Source organism: Cheilinus undulatus, linkage group 1, assembly GCF_018320785.1.
Source record: "Cheilinus undulatus linkage group 1, ASM1832078v1, whole genome shotgun sequence".
NCBI lineage: Eukaryota > Metazoa > Chordata > Actinopteri > Labriformes > Labridae > Cheilinus > Cheilinus undulatus.
This window is the reverse complement of record NC_054865.1, coordinates 12534723-12556381: the sequence shown is the minus strand read 5'-3', so window position 1 is coordinate 12556381 and position 21659 is coordinate 12534723. Positions and strand designations below refer to the sequence as shown.

The following is a 21659-nucleotide window of genomic DNA, read 5'->3' as shown; positions in this document are numbered from 1 at the left end:
TATGATTTTATTTATCAGAGTTATACTAAACAAAGAGGAATAAACAGAATATTAACCCATGTAGAATATGGATTTAACCCTGAAATTAAATCACTCATTGAAAAAAATCGTGAACATAATACTATAGATAACTAATAGATAATGTTATAAGATAACTATTAAATAATTGAATAACAAACAATAAACAATCCCTGTCTAAGTTACTTACCTTTTAAAAAAATCAAAAAACAACAGTCAGTGTTTCATTATAGACAAAAAATTTAAATCCATTAAAGAAAGGGTAAAAAGTTTGTTTTTAATGACAAAACTGTTGTCATGCACAGTCAGAAAAGTACCACCGCTGCCTCAATCTGAGCCAAGAAAAACTCTGATTACAGCTTAAATTAAAGCTTAAAGTGTGGATCTCAAGAGAACAATTAGAGATTGTCCTTATCACAGGGAAACAAGGGAAAACTAAATGTATGGATGTATCTCCACTTAGGGCAACTTCACACAAATTGCAGTCTAGTAATGGAGTCTTTAAACTTCAAGACCAAATGGACTTTTTTCCTAAGCACATTGTAAAGTAATCACCTGTTGATTGAATTGTCTAGTTTCTTAGTGTAAAGTGTTTCTTTTGCTTCACATATAACTGAAGACTTCATTTAGATTTTTAATCAAAAACATCAGAAGTACAAGAGCTTTAACTCTCACTGGGTTTAACATTCAACAGCACGGACTGGAGGATTTAAGTTGTATATATGAGAGATAATAGTTTTTATTTGTTTCCAGTGTGCAATAACACAAACAAATAAAGTGTGCTGTCTGAATAGGAAGCAGATGGCAGGGCTCTCGTACCACACACAGTGCGCTGGCACCGGGTCTGATCGCGGCTCAAAGCCACATCTGGATCACTCTATTCCACCTCTTCCATTAGGCTGATCTTCCAGATGAGCTCATGAGCCTGGGCTAATGGACGCCAGGCCGCAAAGAGTCACTGGAGTCTCTTCTGCCGCTCCTCTCTGTGTTTGTCTGTCTGTCCTTTATTAAGTGACTCTGTCTCTCTCCAAGTTTAATGCTTCACTCTGTCAGTTGCTTTCACGCTTTATAAATCACTTTCTCCTAGTTATTTTCCGTTCTCTTTAAAACTTTCTCAAAGTCTCTGTAGTGGCTATTTGTCAAAAAAAAGTTTTCAACAAAAGGGATTAACTTTAACAAACGGCCACGATGCACCATTCTAGTTACAGGGATCTAGCTATATGGGAATCCTGTCAGATCTGCCTATTGCCCCCCGAGGCCTGTACGACGAAGCTGGATTTTCTCTTATCCAGATAACTTCACGATTAACCTGGATTTTCTGTACGACGAAGCTGGCTCACTTCTTACCGGGATAAATCACCGCGGTAACTTATGCTGAACGGCTAACCTGCGGAGCAGGTTATGTTCTGGATAAGAGATCAGCGAGAATAAAAGCACCGCCTCCTGACCAATCAGTTTTCTTGGAAAATGGCCTGCCCATTCTTAGAAGATCCTGGTTGGTGCACGGAAGAAGAGAAGAGCACTTAAGAGAGAAAGAATATTTAGGGATAGTTGATAGATAAATTCCGGTGATTTCATCCATACAACAGAGACGGTGTGGAGAAATAAAGCCTTGTCCCTCACCACTTTGATGTATGTTTTTAGGCTATATTTGATCCTCATTTCTTCCCAAGTCTTTTTTGCTCCACTAGGGTAGCATCTGAAATAATGGGGTTAATAATAATGGTCACACATAATGGCCTTTGCACATTGGGTCCGATTATTTCGTCCAAATTTTTCGCACGTTAAAAAAAGAAAATCGAGCTCATGTAGTTCTAATCAAGTTTGCACGCTGACGCCGAAATTTTCATCCCTCATTTTTTTGGGGGAACAGGCTCGATTTTATGCAAAATTTCGCGTTAGTTAAAGTTTGAAAGTTATTTAAATGGGTGAGTGATGATTCAAAACAGTGTCCACTGCTTCCTCCTCGCTTGCTCACCCTCACCGGACCCCTCCTCCCTCTCTCTCGCCCTAAAACCTCACTTTAAACACCAAAGTTTGCTCAATTATTATGTGGATATAAACCATGGAAATATAACTGATGGGTGATAGATGATCAGTGCCCGTTGCTTTCTCTCTCGCTCACTCACCCCGTCCAACTCCTCCCTCTCTCCCACTCCTGAAACCTAACTTAAAACACTGTAGTTTGCAGGTGTGTCATGTGGATATCAGCTATGGAAATATAACAGATAAAGGCACAGACTACATTTGTAACCTACTCAGAGACTGAATTAAAAAGTTGCCCTCCATCTCTCCAACTTGTCTCAGCGCTATGACGCATGAATGGGTGCTGAATGAAGCTCTGTGTCAGGATGGATCCAGCAGGATTTTAAAGGGGTGACAGAGACGCAGGCTTGCAGTACGAAACTATTTACCACCTTTTACGAATTTTCACAGTGAAGGCAAATTAAAATGTATCAGACCCAGTGTGCAAGGTCCGAGTGCATGACGTTTTTTCGGATTAATAAAAAAAAAACACATCTGAAAATCACGGACCCAGTGTGTAAAGACCTTTACTGCAGAAACATGGATTAATGAAACACACAACTACTTGTGCCGTCATGGTGAGGAATTAATATTAAAACACAAAATTCACTGAGGAAGCTCTGCCCCAAACATCTGTGCCGTGATAAAGTCAAACTGAGTGATCAGAGTGCTGTCCGTTAATATTGTCCGATGAATTAATATTGTATAATCTGATGAATTTACGCATTAACAGAGTCAGCAGTTTTCTGCCAGCATTCCTTCCTGGTGTTTGCTGCGGCGACAGTGTTGCTTCTGGCCTGGATGATTGATTTAAATTCCTCATATTTTTTTAAGAATGATTATCTGTTCCTCCATTGAGAAATGCAGGGTGCTGGTGCTTGGAAAAAACTGGCTGCAGTTAGTGAGTTACTAACCAGCTTTGTCGTACAGCTGATCCGGATTGTGAATGTCTTGATAAATCAATCCCGCTAACGGAGAGATATCCCAGACTTGTTAATCCAGCTTTGTCGTACAGGCCTCTGGTGTTTACAAAGAAACAAACAAACAAACAACAATCATTATGAACAATAACCTGGTGAAATAGCTCTGACAGTCTCTCTGTTTGTAAGCATCCAGTTAAATCTCTTATGGTGTTTCCACAAAATGCACAAAACTCCTGAAAATTTCTCAAGGTTTAGAATAACTGACATTCTTTTACTCTAAATTTACCTTAGATTTTTCCTCTGGTAAAACATCTGTAGGAGGTCTGGGTGAACTTAAGTGTGATCACAGCTGGAAATATTCAGGAAAAATCACTGCTAACAAGCAGACAGGGTTAGATATACATCTCCTTTAACCACTGCCCTAACTGAGCCATCATGCACGCAACAAAGCAGCTACAAATGCTACCAACTTTTGTCAGCTGTCCAGCCTGTTCTTTCCCACCTTTTTCATTGCTGCTATGAAAACTGTTGCTTTGCCTGCTATCTAGGATTTCCAGTGCCCTCTTCACATCACATTTGGCCTCCTGAGTACCCCCCTCATCCCCTCCTGTCTGACAGGGAAATCTTTCTGCTGTGGGGGGCATGTGAGAGGAAGAAACTCAGACAGCTTATAGGGGTTGGCTATCCTGAAATGTCCAATTTCTAGGTGTTAATGAGTGAAAACGGCTTTTCAGTATGGCTACATCTTTTACTTCTTGAAACAATGGGGGGTGACCGGCTGCTTAATGTGTTAAAAGTAAAAGAAATGTAAAACCGTGTTGGATGCTGTTGGAAAACAAGGATAAAATTCTGCACACTTAAAAGAGAAGAAACCATGTACTCCAAAATGAAAAATGTAAAAAACTTTCAGGAGTGCATTTGTGAAAGCAGCTTTAAAGTATTGCTATGTCTTTGACTTCTTTTTATGTATTTTTGTCCCTCTTTTCCAGCCAATCTCTCTTGAGTATTTTTCTTTGATCAGCCACTTTATGACACATGAGAGATACTGATTTAGAGCTAAGGGCACACGCAGAAGCTCTTAATTTTGCTCCTTAGAGTCTGCTCTTTACTTTTCCCTCAAATGCACATCTTAATTTCAAAACTAGTTGAACAAACAAGTTTTCTCCTCTTAGAACTGAAGGATGCATGCTCAAATCTGAGGTTTCATGTCTGCACGCAGAAGAATTAATACATGTGGGACTTTAATATGGTTATTCCTCCTCCACTCAATCCTGCAAAATGATCATTGAGCAAAGCAATGAAATAGCAACTTGCAGGGTTTATTTTCTACAGTTATAATAAATCTTGTATGATAATAGCTGTTGACCTGGTAAATCCCTAATTTTATTTATTTCACAACCAGTGTAACACGCCACTGTAATTACATGACATTTGTCTGTGATGCAGTAGTGTAATACGTCACTGCTTCTTACCTAGTAATCACATTAACTTCACTGTAAAATATTAAGCTTGTTACTTGCATTGATATAAATCCTCCAACTATGAGTAAAACAGGAGCACAGGGTAAACAATAGGGCAGAACAATTTGGGAACATGATCTAATTACGATTATTTTTTGCCCAATATCACGATTGCAATTTAATATGCAACCTATTCTTTTGTTCCTCACGTCATACATTTTACAACAAAAACAAGGCAAAGCTAGTAAAGACTAGGGATGTTCAGAAACCATTTTTTCCTTCACGGTACAATTCCGATACAAGGTGTTGGGTATTGGCCAATACGGAGTATTGATCTGATACCAATGTGAACTTTCTGAACTGACTGTTCAGACTAGCAAATTATTTTAGACCTATATTTGACTCAGAACATGGTTCAAAAAATAGAATCATAATGTACAGCATCTCTCTGACCCTAAACCTGTTTTTCTGCTGATTATTGAATTTTACTGCTTAATATCAAAATAGCAATAATACTGGGGGCTAAATCACAGGGCTTCTCCATCGCTCTCTCTTTTTTTAATATAAACTTTATTGCACTTTTCCAAATACAATATAAAACGTACAGCTCGCATATTAACAATTGTCGTATACAGATATGAACTTAATACAGATGTATATATCATCAAGTGTGTTAAACTCTCTCCCTCCTTTCTGCTGTTTTGTGCAGCATCACGTGATTACCAAACAGTCTGATATTGGCTGACGGTCACTCGCAAAGAGAGACAATATGGAGGTTAGCATTCGAGCTAGAGGTAATAAATGATCGTAAGTTGATTAAAATGGATGAAAAGATGTTCAATACCAGGTTTACTGGTGCAGATTTAATCATTAATGTCCCCAAAAGTCACAAGAATGCCAGGCTCTCTGAAAATGCTGTCGCATGGGATTCAAAGGACTCAACAGGTGTTGCCAATGGGAAAACACAATGGCTAGCTTCAAGAGGAAAAACAAGTGAGAGGCAACGATTTATGGTTCAAACGTTAACTTTTGATAAACTGTGTCACTTCTTGTCTTGTACAACAGCACCGGTATTAACGATCACATTCAGAGAAAAACATTCTTTGCTGCTGCAGCAGGTCCCCTGGTTCTCCTCTGCTGTGCCAAAAACGGAAGCCGGTTCATACAGTAGCAGGTAAGAAAAATTAATTTCTGGTTTATAGTGCTAAAATTTAACATGGCTAAACGATGCAAAATAAAAACATAAACCAAACGGTATTGGATCGGTGCAAAAACTTGTGCACTCGCTGGTACCAATACCTGCATTTCAAACAGCATCGGACGTTTTTCTGATACTGGTATCGAAATTGGAACAAACCTAGTAAAGACCCCCGAGCCCAAGTGATTCTCAAGATAACTACTTGAGGTTTACATCTACCAAGCAGCAAAAGTTTGATTTTCAACAACAACAGCAGGTAACCACAAAAGCTGAGATTAACCGGCTTGTGGCAGCATATATGGTGGAGCAAACGTTCCCTACTGGGGCCTTATTCTGGACATATTTTTCTGTAATGTGCTGTTTTGTTCTGATTTTCAAAACTTTGCTGTCACCTTTTTTTTTTATTCAAGAGCAGTAACAGGAGATCGTGTGTATGCCTTCCCTATTAGAAGAAGAATTTTTGCTAATTGTAGTGTTGTGTAGAATTTCAAAGTAACTTTCTTTGCTGACTTTATTAACATGTCATGACTGCTGACTGAACATTTTTCTGCAATTGCTCCACAAATTTTGGACATAGTTTTTCATAGATTTGTGGACCTCTGTCCATCTTTACATCTGAGAGACTCTGCTTCTCTAAAATGCTCCTTTTATACCCAGTCATAATACTGATCTGATGCTAATTAATGAAATTAGTTGCAAAATGCTCCTCCAGTCATGTTTCATTGATACAACTTAACTGTCCTGCCTTTTGTTGCCCTGTCCCTATTGTTTTGAGATGTGTTGTTACTATTAAATTCAGCTGAGCCAGTATTTGTCATAAAATGGTAAAAAGTCTGTTTCAACAGTGAATACTTTTTTGAGGTCTATTGTGATTAAAACATGGGTTTATGGGATTTGCAAAACATTGCATTCTGTTTTCATTCACATTTTACACATCACCCCAACTTTCAGTCACTAAATCTCCAACCTGCACATTTCTCTTTTACACACGTTTTAATGGAGTTTCCAAAGGACAAAAGCAATAAAGAATAGAAATAATGTGAAACTAAAGAAGTTTATCTACCTGCGAGCGCCAGCAGTAGTTCTCCTAAACACTGTTGGTAAACATCAAGAGCCTCCTGATCATCTGCTCCACTATCCTCCTAGAATCAAACATGGGAATTTATGAAAAACATTGCTTTGAATTTGAGCATAAAGAAACATGTACAAGCGTAGTTCAGCTTTTTTACTCTGCCAGCACTGCAAGATCTTTATTTGTGATTGTTCAAGTCATCAAATTTTAAGCTGCAAATGGCAGACACACACATAAAAACACACAGCTTGCAAAACCATAAAATAGATGTTTTTGGTTCACCAGTGATCTTAAAAGCTGTGGTTTGGAAAGAAAGCTATGAATGGGGTTTGGTTTGAACCCTGCTGGTTTGTTTTTTTACTCTTGTATTACTTCTGCTTCACCCGGCCTTTGTGTGTCATGAAAGCAGAGGCATCGTCTGTTCTAACCTTAGCAATGGCAGTAGACGCCATCTCCAGAGCAGCCAGTAGCCGGGGTTGGTCTCGAGACATTTCTGGAGAAAGAAAAAACTGTTTCAGACCAACAGTTTATATTTCCACTCTATTAATGCATTACACTTGAAGATGTGTTACTTTATTTAAAAGAAAAGTCCTTTATTTAAACTTAAGACTCCAGTACCATGGACTAGGGATACTTAAGACTTCATAATATTTATTTAAAGGCAGCGGGGTAATGGAGCAAGACTGTGCCCAAAATCACCCACTACTCACTATACACTACACTACAGAGGAAATGTGCCATTTTATAGTGCAGACCTCATCATTATACTACATACAGTATAGTGGCCACTATAGTGGCAATTTAAAATGGTAAATGGGCTTTGAAGCATGCTGTTCTATTTTTTTGACTGCTCAAAGAAATTCCTTTCATACACCGCTGACGTAGCAGCAGGAGCAATCAGGGGTTTTGTGGGCCTTTCTCAAACTGCTCCAGTACGGGGGAACTCCATCTGACGTCACATGAAGCTCCGTCAGTTAAGGTGGAGGGTGTAAATACAGCAGAAGGCTTTGGGAAGAACTCCCCTAACTGCCATGAAACCCAGAACTTTGTGTGGCACAATTTTACGTCACAAAAATAACAAGTTGGCATATATACCAAAAACACTCCACAGTATGAGAGAAAAAACCCTACCCGTTCAGTGGCATTTCTTTTTTTTAAACATCTCATGATTCAAAATCTGATTTTTTGGAGACAATTTGTTTTACTTCCCAGAAATGAGCACATGAGCCTTTTTCAAGATTTTACAATTACATCTAACTTTGTAATGCTTAAAACGTATAAAATCAGGGTTAAAACTGAGGGTTATCTTCAAATTTACACAGAGTATAAAAACTTCAGTAAGGGTTTGAGCTTTCACTAGAAAAAGCATCACGGCAAAAACTAAATAAATTAGTTTAGACCTGAGAAAAAGAATTGTTGATGCTCACAAAGCAGGAGAAGGATATACAAAGTTATCACAGCATTTCCAAGAAGTGGCTCAAAGAAGACAATCTGCACAGGAATGGATTGAGAGGTTGCAGACCAAGAAAAACTCCACTTCTACAGAAGGGACACCTTCAAGACTGAAGTCTGCCAAGGACAACCTGGAGAAAGACTGTGCATGCCCTTTGGTCAGATGAAACCAATTTAGAGCTCTTTAGCCATAGAGACATTGCTTATGTTTGGCGAAAGAAAGGAGAGGCGTATAACCCAAAGAACACTGTCTCATCAGTGAAACACAGCACTGGGAGTATTGTGCTATAGGGATGCTTCAGTGCGTCTTGAAGTGGGAATCTCGTAAAGGTGGAAGGAATTATAAAGAAAGAAGGACACGTGAAGGCTTTGAAAGAAAACCTCCAACAGTCAGCAATAAAACTGTGTCTGGGTTGTCGCTTTGTCTTCCAACACAACATCTCCCTTTAGAAAACCCTAAGTGAGTGTTATTGACTGGCCTGTACAAAGTCCTGACTTGAATCCACATTGAAAACCTGTGAGGAAAACTGAGGACCAAGGTCCATGCCAGAAGACCATCAAATCTGGAGGGGTTCCTCAGGAGAGATGTGTCTGAGACTTGATAAAAACTAGGGGTGAACAATTTGGGAAAATAATCTAAATGTGATTTTTTTCCCCAATATTGCGATTGCAATTTAACAAGCGATTTCTTAAGTTCCTCATCTTATGCATTTTACAACAAAAACGAGCAATAATTAGCCACTGGCTACAATCCTACATATTTACATGCAAGTGTTTAATAATATGTACTGACCCTGATATTTCAAATAAAATAAATACAAATACAAATAATTCCTTCCATACTATAACCAACACAGTATTAGATGAAACTATGACAGAACAATAAAAAAATCAAGTTCTGATGATTTTTTTACTTATTTTGCACATTTGTAATGAACTGTTACATCAAAAGGAATGATCTTTTTTTTTAAATAATTTTCATATTTAATAAGAAAAACATAAAAGAATGAAGAAAACAGGATTTTCTTGTTAACTATCCTAAAAATATGGCACTTGGATGACTGCATGATATGCAGTTCATAACATCTCTGCTGCAAAAAAAGTTCTAAACAGGTATTTTGACACATATTTCAGGTTAAAGAAACATTGCACCTTCTGCGTTTTGAAAATTGCAGCAGGCCATACTGCAATTTAATCTAATTTGCAATTAACTGTCCAGCCCTAATAAAAAACTACAACAACAGACTGCAGGCTGTTATCCATCAAAAAGAAAACAACTGACCATTCGCACCAGGGGGCTAATAATTTAGACCCTGTTAGTTTTTTTTTTTTTTTTTGGTGTGTGTGTGTGTGTGTGTGTGTGTGTGAAATAATTTTGCTACTGAGAGCAAAGTAAAATAATGTTAGCAACCAAAATAAAACTAGGATGTTTGGAAAAGATTTATCAAAAATCTTTGCTCTGTTTAACAGCAGATGGAAAATAGTTTGCAAAAACATACTTTTATAGGTGGGCTAATAATTTTGTCCTCACCTGTAGGATACAGTCATCTAATTTACTGAAGTTTCTTGAACACCTCATATATAACTGTCTTTCAGCTCGTTAAATCCACCAATTAATTCCAATTGTGTTCGTTCCACCGAAGATTTCTACACAGGATTAATATTCTTAACTAACAGGACTTGTTGACTTTGGAGCTGTTTTCAGCATTTAATTGAACAGATGAAGAAGAAAACAGTCCTGCAGAAACTGAGGCCAGCTGCTATGAGTGCACGTTACTCCCAGTGCAGGCGGATATGATTGCATGATACTGACAGTCTTTTTGTCTTCAAACCAACAATTAAAGGTACCACATTTTGGTTTGATTTGACGCACAATGCTAATGTGCTTTCAGCTTAAGTTCACCTTGCAAGAATTGATGTCTGTTGTTACACCAGTGACATCATAAATGGATGTAATGTCGCAGAGCCTGTGAGGCTCTATAGTTCGATCAATAAGCTAAAAATTTATTGATTTTCAGGTATTTGAAAAATATACTGTAGAGCCTTTGTGTGAGGAGGCTTATTCTGGTCACTCACTGAGTGTGAATCAGTCAGTGCAGTGTCAGGTGTGTAGAGCTGATTGCCACTGACTATGGCCAGGTGTGGCAAGCTTATATATACTCCTGGGTTGCAGCACTCTGTGCTGACTCATTATCTCACCACCAGAGATAGTGAGGACATCTCCTTGTGTTTTCTTGTGTGTTTGTGATGTGAAGAGCTTGCAGAGCTTTTTGAGAATCTTTTCTGGGTGGTTATTGTTGATATTATTACTAACTGTTTCAAGAGATCTGTGTGGCAGTACTGAGTGTCTTAACTCAGTATTTTTGGTTTCTCTTTTCATACCAGCCTGGTGGCTTTTGTATTTTATTTTAGGAGAGCTTCTCCTTCTCCCTACAAGTTTTAATTTATGGTCAGCTGCATGGCAGTGGTGGATTAGTTTCTGGGTTATATTCTGAAAGGGAGCCTTTCAGTTATTTGCAAATAAGCATTTAGCTTTGTTTTCAATCCCCTTTCTCCATTGATCGCTCGCGATTTTAGTGGTTATCTTGTTACGATAACTTTCAGAAACCCTTGGTCCACAATTGTGTCCCAAACCCCCTCCTTATGACACTTTGGATCCCCATACCTACCTGAGACCGGGACAAGCTTACCCTAGAGACCCTTCCAGCTGATGCTGTAATGGTCAGAGAGCCCTCTGACCCAGGACCAGGGACAACTGACTCAATTGTCCCCCTATGTCAGCAGGCCTGTTACCTTTCACCTTAATGAGGGGTGCTTTATTCAGCTGTAAGCATAGCTTTAAATGGAGTCAATTCTGTTTGGGGTTACAGATGTAGATGGAGAAGTTTGGGAAAGGCCCTTGAGTCTTGTACATTTCTGATTACACTCCCATTCATTTCACTGCTCTTATACCTTTAAATTCCTTTTCTATTTGTCAGTACTTTACGCTCAGTAGATTTCACTCAAGGAACAATACACAAAAACTGTGCAAATAGTTGTAAACATCTATTCTCAAAACTCCCATGTCTGGTTGGCTGTCATGCAGTTACTGAGCAGACTATGCTAAAGCTGACATACAGCCCCTCTGCTAAGCTGTGTTCATTACCTCGCAGGACGTCCCTGGAGGTCCGGGCCTCCTCAAAGCTCTGTCTGTTGTCTGAGGCCACCAGGGCTTTCAGCTCCTCGGCTCTGGATGTGTACTGGCTGACCTGCGGGAAGTCCTTTTACATTGACTCAACTTAATCATGTCAACCATGCCATATGCTCTCTATCCTCTCCATATGGTATTAATAGAGGAGAATTCATTCCCAGTGAAAGCCACTGGAGTGTATTAAGGAAAAAAAAACAACTGAAAAAAGGAAAGTAATCTAAATGTGAGGGTGGGGAGTGTTTTAGAGCTTACCTTCTGCCTGAGGGCTTCTTTACGCTGACGGTCTGTCTCATCTGGGGAGGGAGGAGAGAAGTTTTTGTTTTACTCAGAGTGCTTTTACTTTGCAGGTTTATCATGGTGGAAAAAAGAGGATGCATTGTTGAAAGGCTTAAGCTACAGAGAGGATATGAGTGTTGCTCTTACAGTGAATAGCAGGGACAAAGTGCTCAAGGGCACTACAGTACAGAGAGAGAGCAGCGGACCTCTCTCCCTTCTGGTCCTTCTGCACGGCCTGCAGAACCAGCTCCTTCTGAAAAGAAAAAATAGGAAGTGGCATCACTTAGTGAAAAATACAAGTCTGTATTTCTAATGCATGGATGCAGAGTCATGCGTGAAGGCACATGTGGGGCAGGCATGAGCTCAAACCTACCAACACATGTGTGCATTTGCTCAGTCAGTCACAAACATTATTCATGCTCTTCTGCAGTAGAGACACATGCCAGCACATATGTCCTTTTCTTTTTATTCCCTCACCGCTTTCACTATGCTCTCTGCACTCGGCATGTGCTCCAGATCCACAAAAGGGTGGGTGAAGAACTCTGCAAAGGTGATCCGGGCATCTGGATTTCTCTCGAGCAGCCGCAACAGAAGGTCTCTGCAATCCTTGGAAACTCTGGCCCCAGGAGGCAGCTAATGCACAAAACACGACCTTATTATGTTACAGTCAATCCACAGGACGATGCCGGGAAAAGGACAGCAGATTGTTGTCAGAGACCTTCTAGTCTCACATCACTACTTTTTATCAAAAGATGACCTTCAAACTCCACGTGAATCCCCGGGTAATGGAGCGTACGCTAATGCAATCCATTGAGCTCCAGCCTAATGTCTAACACAAGAATCCAAGTGAACTGAAAACCTTCCATCATTAAAAGTACTGTTAATTATCCAAATCATAATTAAAGTTTGGTTTGTGTATTCAGCAGACAAATCCAGGCAAAGACACAGTGATGACTTATGAAACTCAGAAGCCTTTAAACATCTAATTAACATATCACAAACATTAATCATTACAGACAATTTTATGACTTTCAATTTTAGATTATTCTAAATGAGCAACAATGTCTTGCTTCAGATGAACAACTTGACTGCCAGTCGTCCTTGGGTGGAAAACAAACATGTGTGAAAGTAGGCCCTCTAGTGGTTTAAACCGGCAAACCACCTTCACTGACTCATACTGAACTCCTTAATGTGTACCAAGCAAAAGAGAGACAAAATTGTCTAAATTGTTTGGTTTTGGACAAGAAATATTTGCCATTTTGAATTTGTGCAATTAAGAATGTGTGCATGACTTTTCCTGCATTTTTGGTAATTAAATTTTAAAAACAAAAATATTGAGTGTCTAACACTCCTATTTCTACTGTTGTGTTGTCAAAACATATGAACACAGTTGGATTATATCTTGTATTGTATCATAGTTTAAAAATCTGTTGACTAGACATCCATAAAATGACTCTAAATTCATATTGTTTTTTAGGCCTTTGGTGTCCAGCTTTTTCCTCAGAACCCCTTCTTCCTTTTATCTTAGATAGGGATGGGCAACTTTGATAAACAACCACATAAATTTGTTTCTCACCACCAGAAGGCCAAATCTTGACAAACTGCAGGACACTGTCAAATTAACAGCTAGGGAAGTGAATCGAGAAAGGGTTCCAGTTGATTCAATCCATCAACATCATTTACATTTATTCTTAACAATTCTCTTATCAAGGCCTTATTCCACATGTTGATCTGTGTCTTTATTTCTCAAAAAATTAAGCAAACAGTGCGACGTGCAACATCTGTCAAACATCGATTTTATGTAAGGCATGCAACTTTCTGCACAAGAACTGTTAATTTTATAAAAGATTTCAATTTATTTCTATACGTCCAGAGTCTAGGATCCAGAGACTAGTATATTTATTTCAAGGTTTTATCTTTTAATTAAATGAGCAGCACTATTGTATTATAATTCAAGTTCAGAGATTACAAATATAAGATTACAATACAAAATTTCTTAAGCCATAATTTATACTTTAAAACTATAATGTAAATAGTAACACTTAATTTTATTTTAATTTCAATATATCAAACATAATACATCCTGGATGTTTCAGTATATTTTACTCACAAAAACTTGAAGCATTTTTGTTGATAAAATCAAAACAGAATGGGCCATACACAATAGTTCTTGTTAAAATAACTTTGACAGTAAGAAATTAGGGTTATCACGATTGTAGTTATAGCAAAAGAAGCCTCACTCTTCAAAACCTTTGTAGGGCTTCGACCCCAGGTTGGGAACCAATGCCTAAAACTACAGTACTGCAGTAGCAAACTACTGCCTAAAGAGCCTTTCTGTCTCACATCTTCTCATTCATTCTTGAAACTGCCCACATCATTTTATTAGGACAACACTGGTAACACTGAGGCATTTATTAACCAACAGGACTGATCACAGTTCAGTAACAACTCTTACCTCTATAGGTTGGTTACTCCGAATCTTCTCTTCCAACTCAGCATACGACCTCGATGCAAAGGGTGGTCGCCCAAACAGAGCCTCTAAAAACATACAAACAGCATGCAAAATAGCCACAGTTTTTACTGGGCTATTCTGTTGGTTTGGGATTAAGGGAATGCATGTTTCCAATGCTCACAGTTTAAATTGAAACTGCTGCAGCCATTCTAAACACAACACTTGGTGTTTTTATACACAGTGTTATCAACTACATTCTGCTGCTGTGCTTTAAAGGTTCAAAAACTGCATTACCCCAAAGAAGAGGCTGTCCAGGTTGCCACTTTATGATTGATGGCACATTTTAGTCTCTGACCTAACCAGAGTATACGTTTGAGCCTGCCAGATCAATAAACTAATCAGATTTTTGATTTATAATAAATAACTTGAAGAGAAAATGCTCACCATAAAGAATTACTCCTACCGACCACAGATCCACCCTGGAGTCATACTGACGTCGGCACACCATCTCAGGAGCCATGTAGAGGGGGGAGCCTCTCAGGACGCTCTGCTCATCCCATGGAGACATGTACTGAGCAAAACCAAAGTCTGGACGCAAAACAGGATTTAAACAACACATAAGAGATCCCCACAAAAATGTATAGCACTGCTGCACTAAACAATGAAAAGTTAAACAATATATATACCTGCTATAATACATGATGATGGCCCTACTTAATCAATATTTGGTCATTTCTTGATTTTGAAAAAAAAAATTGCAAACACCTGAAGACTTTCTATATTGCATAAATATTTGGCAAGGTATCAAAATATTGCAATTTTTTGCACTCTTATAAACTGCAGCTTTTGGTGAAAAACACAACTGAAGATCTGAAGATTTTTAAGCTTCTGCACTTTTTTATGGTATTAATTAGGGCTGAGCAATTAATCCTGTTTTAATTTCAAACCCGATTTGGCTTCTCACTATTATAAACACAACACAATCAAGATTACATAATTACTGTGCTGCATGCTGTGGTGCCGCTTGTTTGGTCTATAGGTTTTGTCACGTGGTAAATGGTTTATCTATTGTTTTTATATTTGGCCATCAAAATTTTTTTTGTTTCTTCATTGTTATTATAAAGGTTTTTTTTGCATTTACGTGATTCCTAGTGTCCGTTTTGGGGTCAGGAAATGGGGACAGCCATTAGGAATGAATGGGAACGGAGGATAGCTTGTACTTTACAGTTCTGGACCTTTACGCTAAAATTATCGGAAAATTTAAATTTAAATTGTGTGTGATCCCTACACTTTACAAAAAAATGATTTTATCACAGTTCAACTGATTTACCTGTTGTGTAGATGATCAATATCACAAATACTCAGTCCTGCAGACCTCCTAGTGTCAAGCATTGTCTAGTCAGATCAAGGGAAAGGAGTCTAGTGCTGATATAAGAGGCTAGCTGAGCCACTTAAACATTTAAAAGATCTTCACTTTGCCACAAATACACTTTCAGTTGAAATGGTGATGTACTATCAACCAAATAAAACCTTGTAGGGTGAGCGACTGAGTAAAGATGAATCTTTACAAACACGCCTGTTCTACGAAATGGCCCTTTAATATGAGCCACAGAAGCTAGTTCCTGACTGAGCGCGAGTTGCCTGTCCTCCGTCCTTTGTCATTATTTAATATACATTTAAAAAGACAAACTGGTTCCAAATGAAGAGCCATTTTGGAGTAAAACAAGCAGCTCTACTGAGAAGGGCCAAATAATCTGGATTTCTGAAAAGAGACAGAATCCCCATCACAATGAGCAAGGCTGAAGGTTGGTGAGATGGACATCAGCTCAGGAAACACAGGGAAAATCAGAGTTTAATGTGCTAAACCATAGAAACACTGCTTTGTGGAAATATTATATATAAAATAAAAATGTTCTGTATGTCTTTTATGTTATTAACTGTCAATCCTGTCCTGTTACATGTCTTGGTCTTTGCCTGTATTGTTTTGTTTTGCATTAAAAAATGCCAGAATATTTCACTAAGGAGCTTAAGAATTAAGAATGTTTATATTTTTGCACTTTGAACACTTTGCATAGTTATAAACAGCTCAAAACATGGCCTTTGTGGTAGTGTTTCTCTATCCCTTATCAACCCCCAAGGCCAGTTCTCTACTGCTGCGTAAGATCATCAACCAAAGAACCAACAGCAGTACTTTATATATTCATGGATTTTCCATTCATTTATTCTCCTTTTTACTTGTCAAAGTGTTAAGAGTATCCTGTATCAGTAAATGTGCATGATGCAGATGTTGTAAAATATACGAGTAATCATGTTTTATAGTCATAATTTCAATACCAATTAAAAACTATGATGATGGTTTTTGCCATAATTGAGCAGCCCTTGTATCAATCATTATAATAACAGTCTTTCACTGTAAACAGTTAGCACTAACTATTCAAAATTCAAAAGGTCTGGCAGCCTTATAACCCACAATGTTTGAATCTTAATGAATTTAAAAAGTGTTTACTGCATTGATTGCCTGTGTGGGTGGGTATGAGATCACCTGCTAGTTTGAGGACAGAGTTGTTGAGCAGAATATTCTGGGGTTTCAGATCCAGGTGTGAGATGTTTCGCTCATGAAGAAACTGGAGTGCACAGGCTGTTTGAGCAGACGCACAAAGGCACAGTTGAAAAAGGAGTTTTACTAAAATCACTCTACAACATGCAGCTTTCAAAGAAAGTTTTTACGCAACTTGTTTATATCAATGTGCATGTGTTCACGGCTGAACCAGTGGCAACTCTCCCTTGATTTAGAAATAACAAAAGACCAATACTAAATGTAAGAAAGGGAGACTGTTGACATGGAGCCAAAGATAATATCGTTCTGTTTTTTTTTCCTTTACAAATGTCAATCATCTTTAAATCAAAGTAACAAAAATCTTTAAACAAGTTTTGCAATAACTCACCAATCTGTTGTAGGAAGCGCCGCGCCACCCTCTCTGGTAAAATTCTGCGACTGCGGATGAAGCTTGAAAGATCGCCACCAGAGCACCACTCCAGGATCAGATAAATGTTCTCAGCATCCCACTGATCAACGAGAAGAATTAAGGTATTAAAGATAAATAAAACAGCAATACACAGAGATTATTGTAATGCACACAAATCATAATAATGTCTACTGAGGGGTTAAGTTGATGCCACAGATGCAATAAAAATCTTAAATGCAAGCATGTGAAATAGTCTGATTTTTGTTAAAAATATCTCATTACTTTTATTTTTGGCTGCATTCCTATGACTAGTCCTGATAAACATCTTATTTCAAGATGTAAACAAATCAACAAGACCTGATAGCTTGTAAAAAGCAAAACTATCTGCTATTTCAAGAAGTGTGTGGCCTAAAACAAGTATCATTACACATTTTTGACTAGAAATTAAACAAGAACACATGCTACAATTTGAGTTAATGCAATGGGGAAGTTCTTATGATGTTTTTGGGGTATACTCAAAGTAACATTAGCTTTGATCATATGACAGTCCTATAAATAGGCTTACCTGAAAGTCCTTTAACTGGACTATATGAGGATGACGCATTGTCTTGAGGATTTCAATCTCTGTGAGCAGGTTTTCTGTGGAAGATTTGTTCAGAGTTTTCTTTCCGACAACCTTCACAGCCACAACTTCACGACTGTCTCCCTACAGAGTCAAAAAACACCTTCAGTTAAACTCTAATTCATTAGACATAACTAGATTTATTGATAGATTGGTTTCTCAGTGGTGACTGAAAATAAACTCAGAGTTGGCTGTCAAAGCCTACGATGAAATCATAAGGTTAGAAAGCTCATTTCATGTATGCCAATGTTTTGATGTCTTATTTATTGACATCCTATGGGCTAATATTTGCCCTTTCGACAAACAACAGCCCATCAGCAAATAATGTTGCAGGCACCAATTCCACCAGCCAATGTGAATCTGCTGTATTGCATTACTATGAAGTGAAGAAGTGGGAGCACAACCACTAAATGTGAGAAGAGGCTTTTAAAGGACAAAATAAATCACCTGTTAGACAAACTCTGATTTACTTTCATGGTCAAACTTAAATAAAATATCTGTAAAATCTGTTTCCCCCAGAGAAAGATCAGTTTGTTAGACAGGAGAGGGACAATTTCAATAGTCAAATCCCACACCTCATTCAGAAAAAAGACAAAAAGAATCCAAAATACTGAAAAAAACATTGGTATCAGAATCAGCCCTGACTTTTACAAATGGTACATCTTTTACAGAAGATAGTATTTAGTACTTTCTAGTTAGCTATACTGTGTGATGAGGTATCAGTCTCTTCACCAAACTTACTTTTCTGTAGGCTTTGTAGACTGTGGCGTAGGTGCCACTGCCCAGTCGCTCTGTGAGGATGAAGTCAGCCAGTTTTGGTGGAGCAAAGCTGGAGGTTGAAGCCATGATGACAGCAACATCAAGTGTCTGAACAGGTTTGGGCTGCAAGATATAAGGGCAAAAAAACAAGATTCTTACCAAATAAAGTTGCTGAGTTAAACCCCTGCAAAAGGACGATACAGGTTAAGATAAACTACAAATTATCTGAGAAATCCTTTAACTTTGGGGGAGTCTTTTTTCACCACTGTCTGGTTGTTACAATACAATACTTTTTTAATGTAGATATGGTAAATGTAAAAATAAAAAAGCTGCAATACCTGTTTAAGTACCATAGGAACAAAAAGGAGGCCCAAGGTATTAAATATGGGTTAAATTTTTGTTTTTAATCACCAAAATGCAGACACAAACCATCACAGTAGCTAAATTGCATAAATACATCTATGTATTGCATAAATACATCTCATAAGTTGCCTATAAGTACAGAAACCCTTCCAATGTATCTGTGCATTTCTGAAAATATTCATGATCCTTTCAGCTTTTGGTTAAAATACTGATAAACCAATATCAACATTGATATTCAAATGTAGTTCAGACCTAAAACTTCAGTCCTTAAAACCAAATTTTAAAGTATGGGGAATGATGATGAATAGAGAAACAGACTTCAGCTACTGTAGGTCTGTTGTTCCTGCCTAAAACTTCTCTAACTTATTTGTCCATATGGCCAAGATTTACGGCTGAAAAGGAAGATTTTTATAGCCAAAATATCAAGCATGAATATGGGCAGAAGTTTTCATATCTGCTCATAAGATAATTAATTTTTAAGCTAACATTCTTTAAGATAAGACATCAAGCATCTCTCGTAGTTATCAAAATTTTTTGGAGCTTTAAAATATAATAGAGACTGCATAGCTTACAATGTGTTTTATCAAAAGGCTTTAAAGCATCAAAAATTCTGACAAATTTAAACCTGTGTGGCATGAAGTTGGCATTATAGCATCGTATCAGAACCAGCAGATATTAGGTAAAAAACTAAATAGTGATATCAGCAGGTATGAAAATTTATTTACAGCCAGTACATCAGCCATATGTTTTGACAATATGTCACATATCAGCCTTAAATATCAGCAAAATTCAAAACCGTAACATCAGGTACACACTCAAAGAGGCCGACCATCAGTCCTGAACATTTTAACTGAAGCCTTAAACATTAAATATCTACAAGACTGTCTACTTCCTCACTCCTCTCAGCTCTGCTTGGCTCAGCCTCTCTATGCACAAGAGACACCTGGTGTTTCTTACATAAAAAAGGTGGTATCAGCTGGTATCAGATTTGACAACTAATATTGTCTATCCCGAAAATAAAGTGGCGGCTTGAAAGGTTTTAACTAAACTTTGAAAAATTGTCCTGTTTGTCTCTTCCTTTGGTCTAGTAGTTGGAGAAAAGCCAGAGCATAGAAAAGGATAACTCACTGGCTGGGTTGTACAGAGAGGAGCAAAAGTGCATACAGTGCAATTTTTTTCAGTCCATTTTGGACTCTGATCTGTAAAACATGAAGCATTTATGATGACTCAACATATCTATGGGCACAATACCAGTGAAAATCCCTGCAAATAAACAGGTTAGTTACATAGTACTTGTCTGACTACACAGGAAGTCTGCTTCATTCAGGTCAGTTTATTACAAACCAGTTTATATAAAATAATTGTTAAACAGTAGGAAATTTTCATATTAAGGTTGGGTGACTGGGATCGTGATCCTGTGATTAAAGAAAGACATTAGAAGTCCCATTAACAGGTCTATTCAAGTCTTGCCGTGAAGTGGGAATTTGTACAACCAAATATTATTACAGCTACACAACAAGGTAAGTAACTAAAATATGTTGTAAAGAGGATATTTTGTATGGATATGGATATGGTATGCCAACATATAGCTTGATCTCAGCTGTGCCTTAAGCATAAAATGGTTGAAAACCACTGATGTAAAGTAGGAATGCACAATATTGGATTTTTGCAGATCTGATACCTCGATATTTCCAAAACAATTTTAGCCAATACCAATATCAATATTTAAATGTTGTTCAGACCTAAAATGTATGTCCTTAAAACACACAATTCAAAGATTCAAGGTGAATAAATTAACAAATAACAGCCCTTTAAAAGCGATTTAAAGAGTAAGAAATTATTTTGAACAAAGACAATGACTTTGTTTCTCCAGCCTAAAACTCAACTAATTTGTACATTTTGTATGGACAATATTTTCAGCGGATATAAGCAGAATTTTACAGCCAAAACATGAGTTATAAATATTGGCAGAAATGTTCATGTCTGCTGATACCTATATCATACAGATAATATTGTGTATCCCTTATATAAAATATGGAAAAGTAAATAAAATAAACCAATAATATAACTATATCATAAACTTCTGTAAATTGCAGACAAATGTGCAGGAGTTTCCCTGTAATCTTCGATAAATAGCAAAACTCAATTTATTGGGAGCGTGAGAGCTCTATTTAAGTTTAAATGTACCAAAAAAAGCATCCATATAATTTTTTACAAATACTATTTCAAAGTTTAATATTATGGTATCCTGACTAGGTCTGAAACACTGGCATGTATACCCTTAATGCACACTTTCACTTTCGTTGCTGTCTGTTTTGCCCTTAAATGTGACAAAATACATGAAAAATACATGCTTGAGTCTTTATTTTTTTGTCCTATCTTTGTGGGTCTTTGCTGGGTGAGTAACAGCACAATAAAATATGTAGTGTTCGTGCTGTGGTATGTTTTTCCTGATGTCAATTTGTGCAAAAAAAAAAAAAAAAGTCTCTTTAGTTGGTTTTATCGCTTTATGAACACAGAATACGTGCTGAATTTCACACAGGCGTTTACATGTCTTAATGTGACATTAGTTCATCTTTTAATAAGATGTTACCGAAAAGAAAAAGCCCTGTTAAATGAGCTAGCTGTAAGTTCTAGCTAACTTTGCAGTGATGCATTAAACTGGTACATTTACAGCTCCTGTAGATGAACCGTTAGCCATAAGCAAACTTTACATTAGTAGACTTCCTCGCGCTCTTTCAAAAACCTTTAAAATGTAAATTTTAAGAAAGCGTCTTACTTTTAGGCTAGTAAATCCGCAGCACATGCATGAATGTTTACATCTCTCCCACAGGCTTGTTGGTTTCACGCTGCACTGCAGTAACCAGCTGACACTAAAAATGA

General features: G+C 37.6%; 1 protein-coding gene across 1 annotated transcript in view; it reads right to left on the bottom strand.

The window, feature by feature from the left end:
* Window positions 1-21659, bottom strand: part of ulk3 (unc-51 like kinase 3) — a 45508-nt gene extending 23849 nt beyond the window's left edge. The window contains exons 1-13 of the mRNA XM_041814635.1: window positions 21556-21659; window positions 18396-18536; window positions 17598-17738; window positions 17012-17132; window positions 16609-16704; window positions 14511-14654; window positions 14070-14152; window positions 12092-12247; window positions 11762-11867; window positions 11591-11631; window positions 11294-11396; window positions 7125-7189; window positions 6688-6766 (exon numbers count right to left, since the gene is read on the bottom strand). Of these exons, the coding sequence (XP_041670569.1) occupies window positions 6688-6766; window positions 7125-7189; window positions 11294-11396; window positions 11591-11631; window positions 11762-11867; window positions 12092-12247; window positions 14070-14152; window positions 14511-14654; window positions 16609-16704; window positions 17012-17132; window positions 17598-17738; window positions 18396-18536; window positions 21556-21582 (1303 nt within the window). The 5' untranslated portion in view covers window positions 21583-21659. The remainder of the gene's footprint in view (window positions 1-6687; window positions 6767-7124; window positions 7190-11293; window positions 11397-11590; window positions 11632-11761; window positions 11868-12091; window positions 12248-14069; window positions 14153-14510; window positions 14655-16608; window positions 16705-17011; window positions 17133-17597; window positions 17739-18395; window positions 18537-21555) is intronic.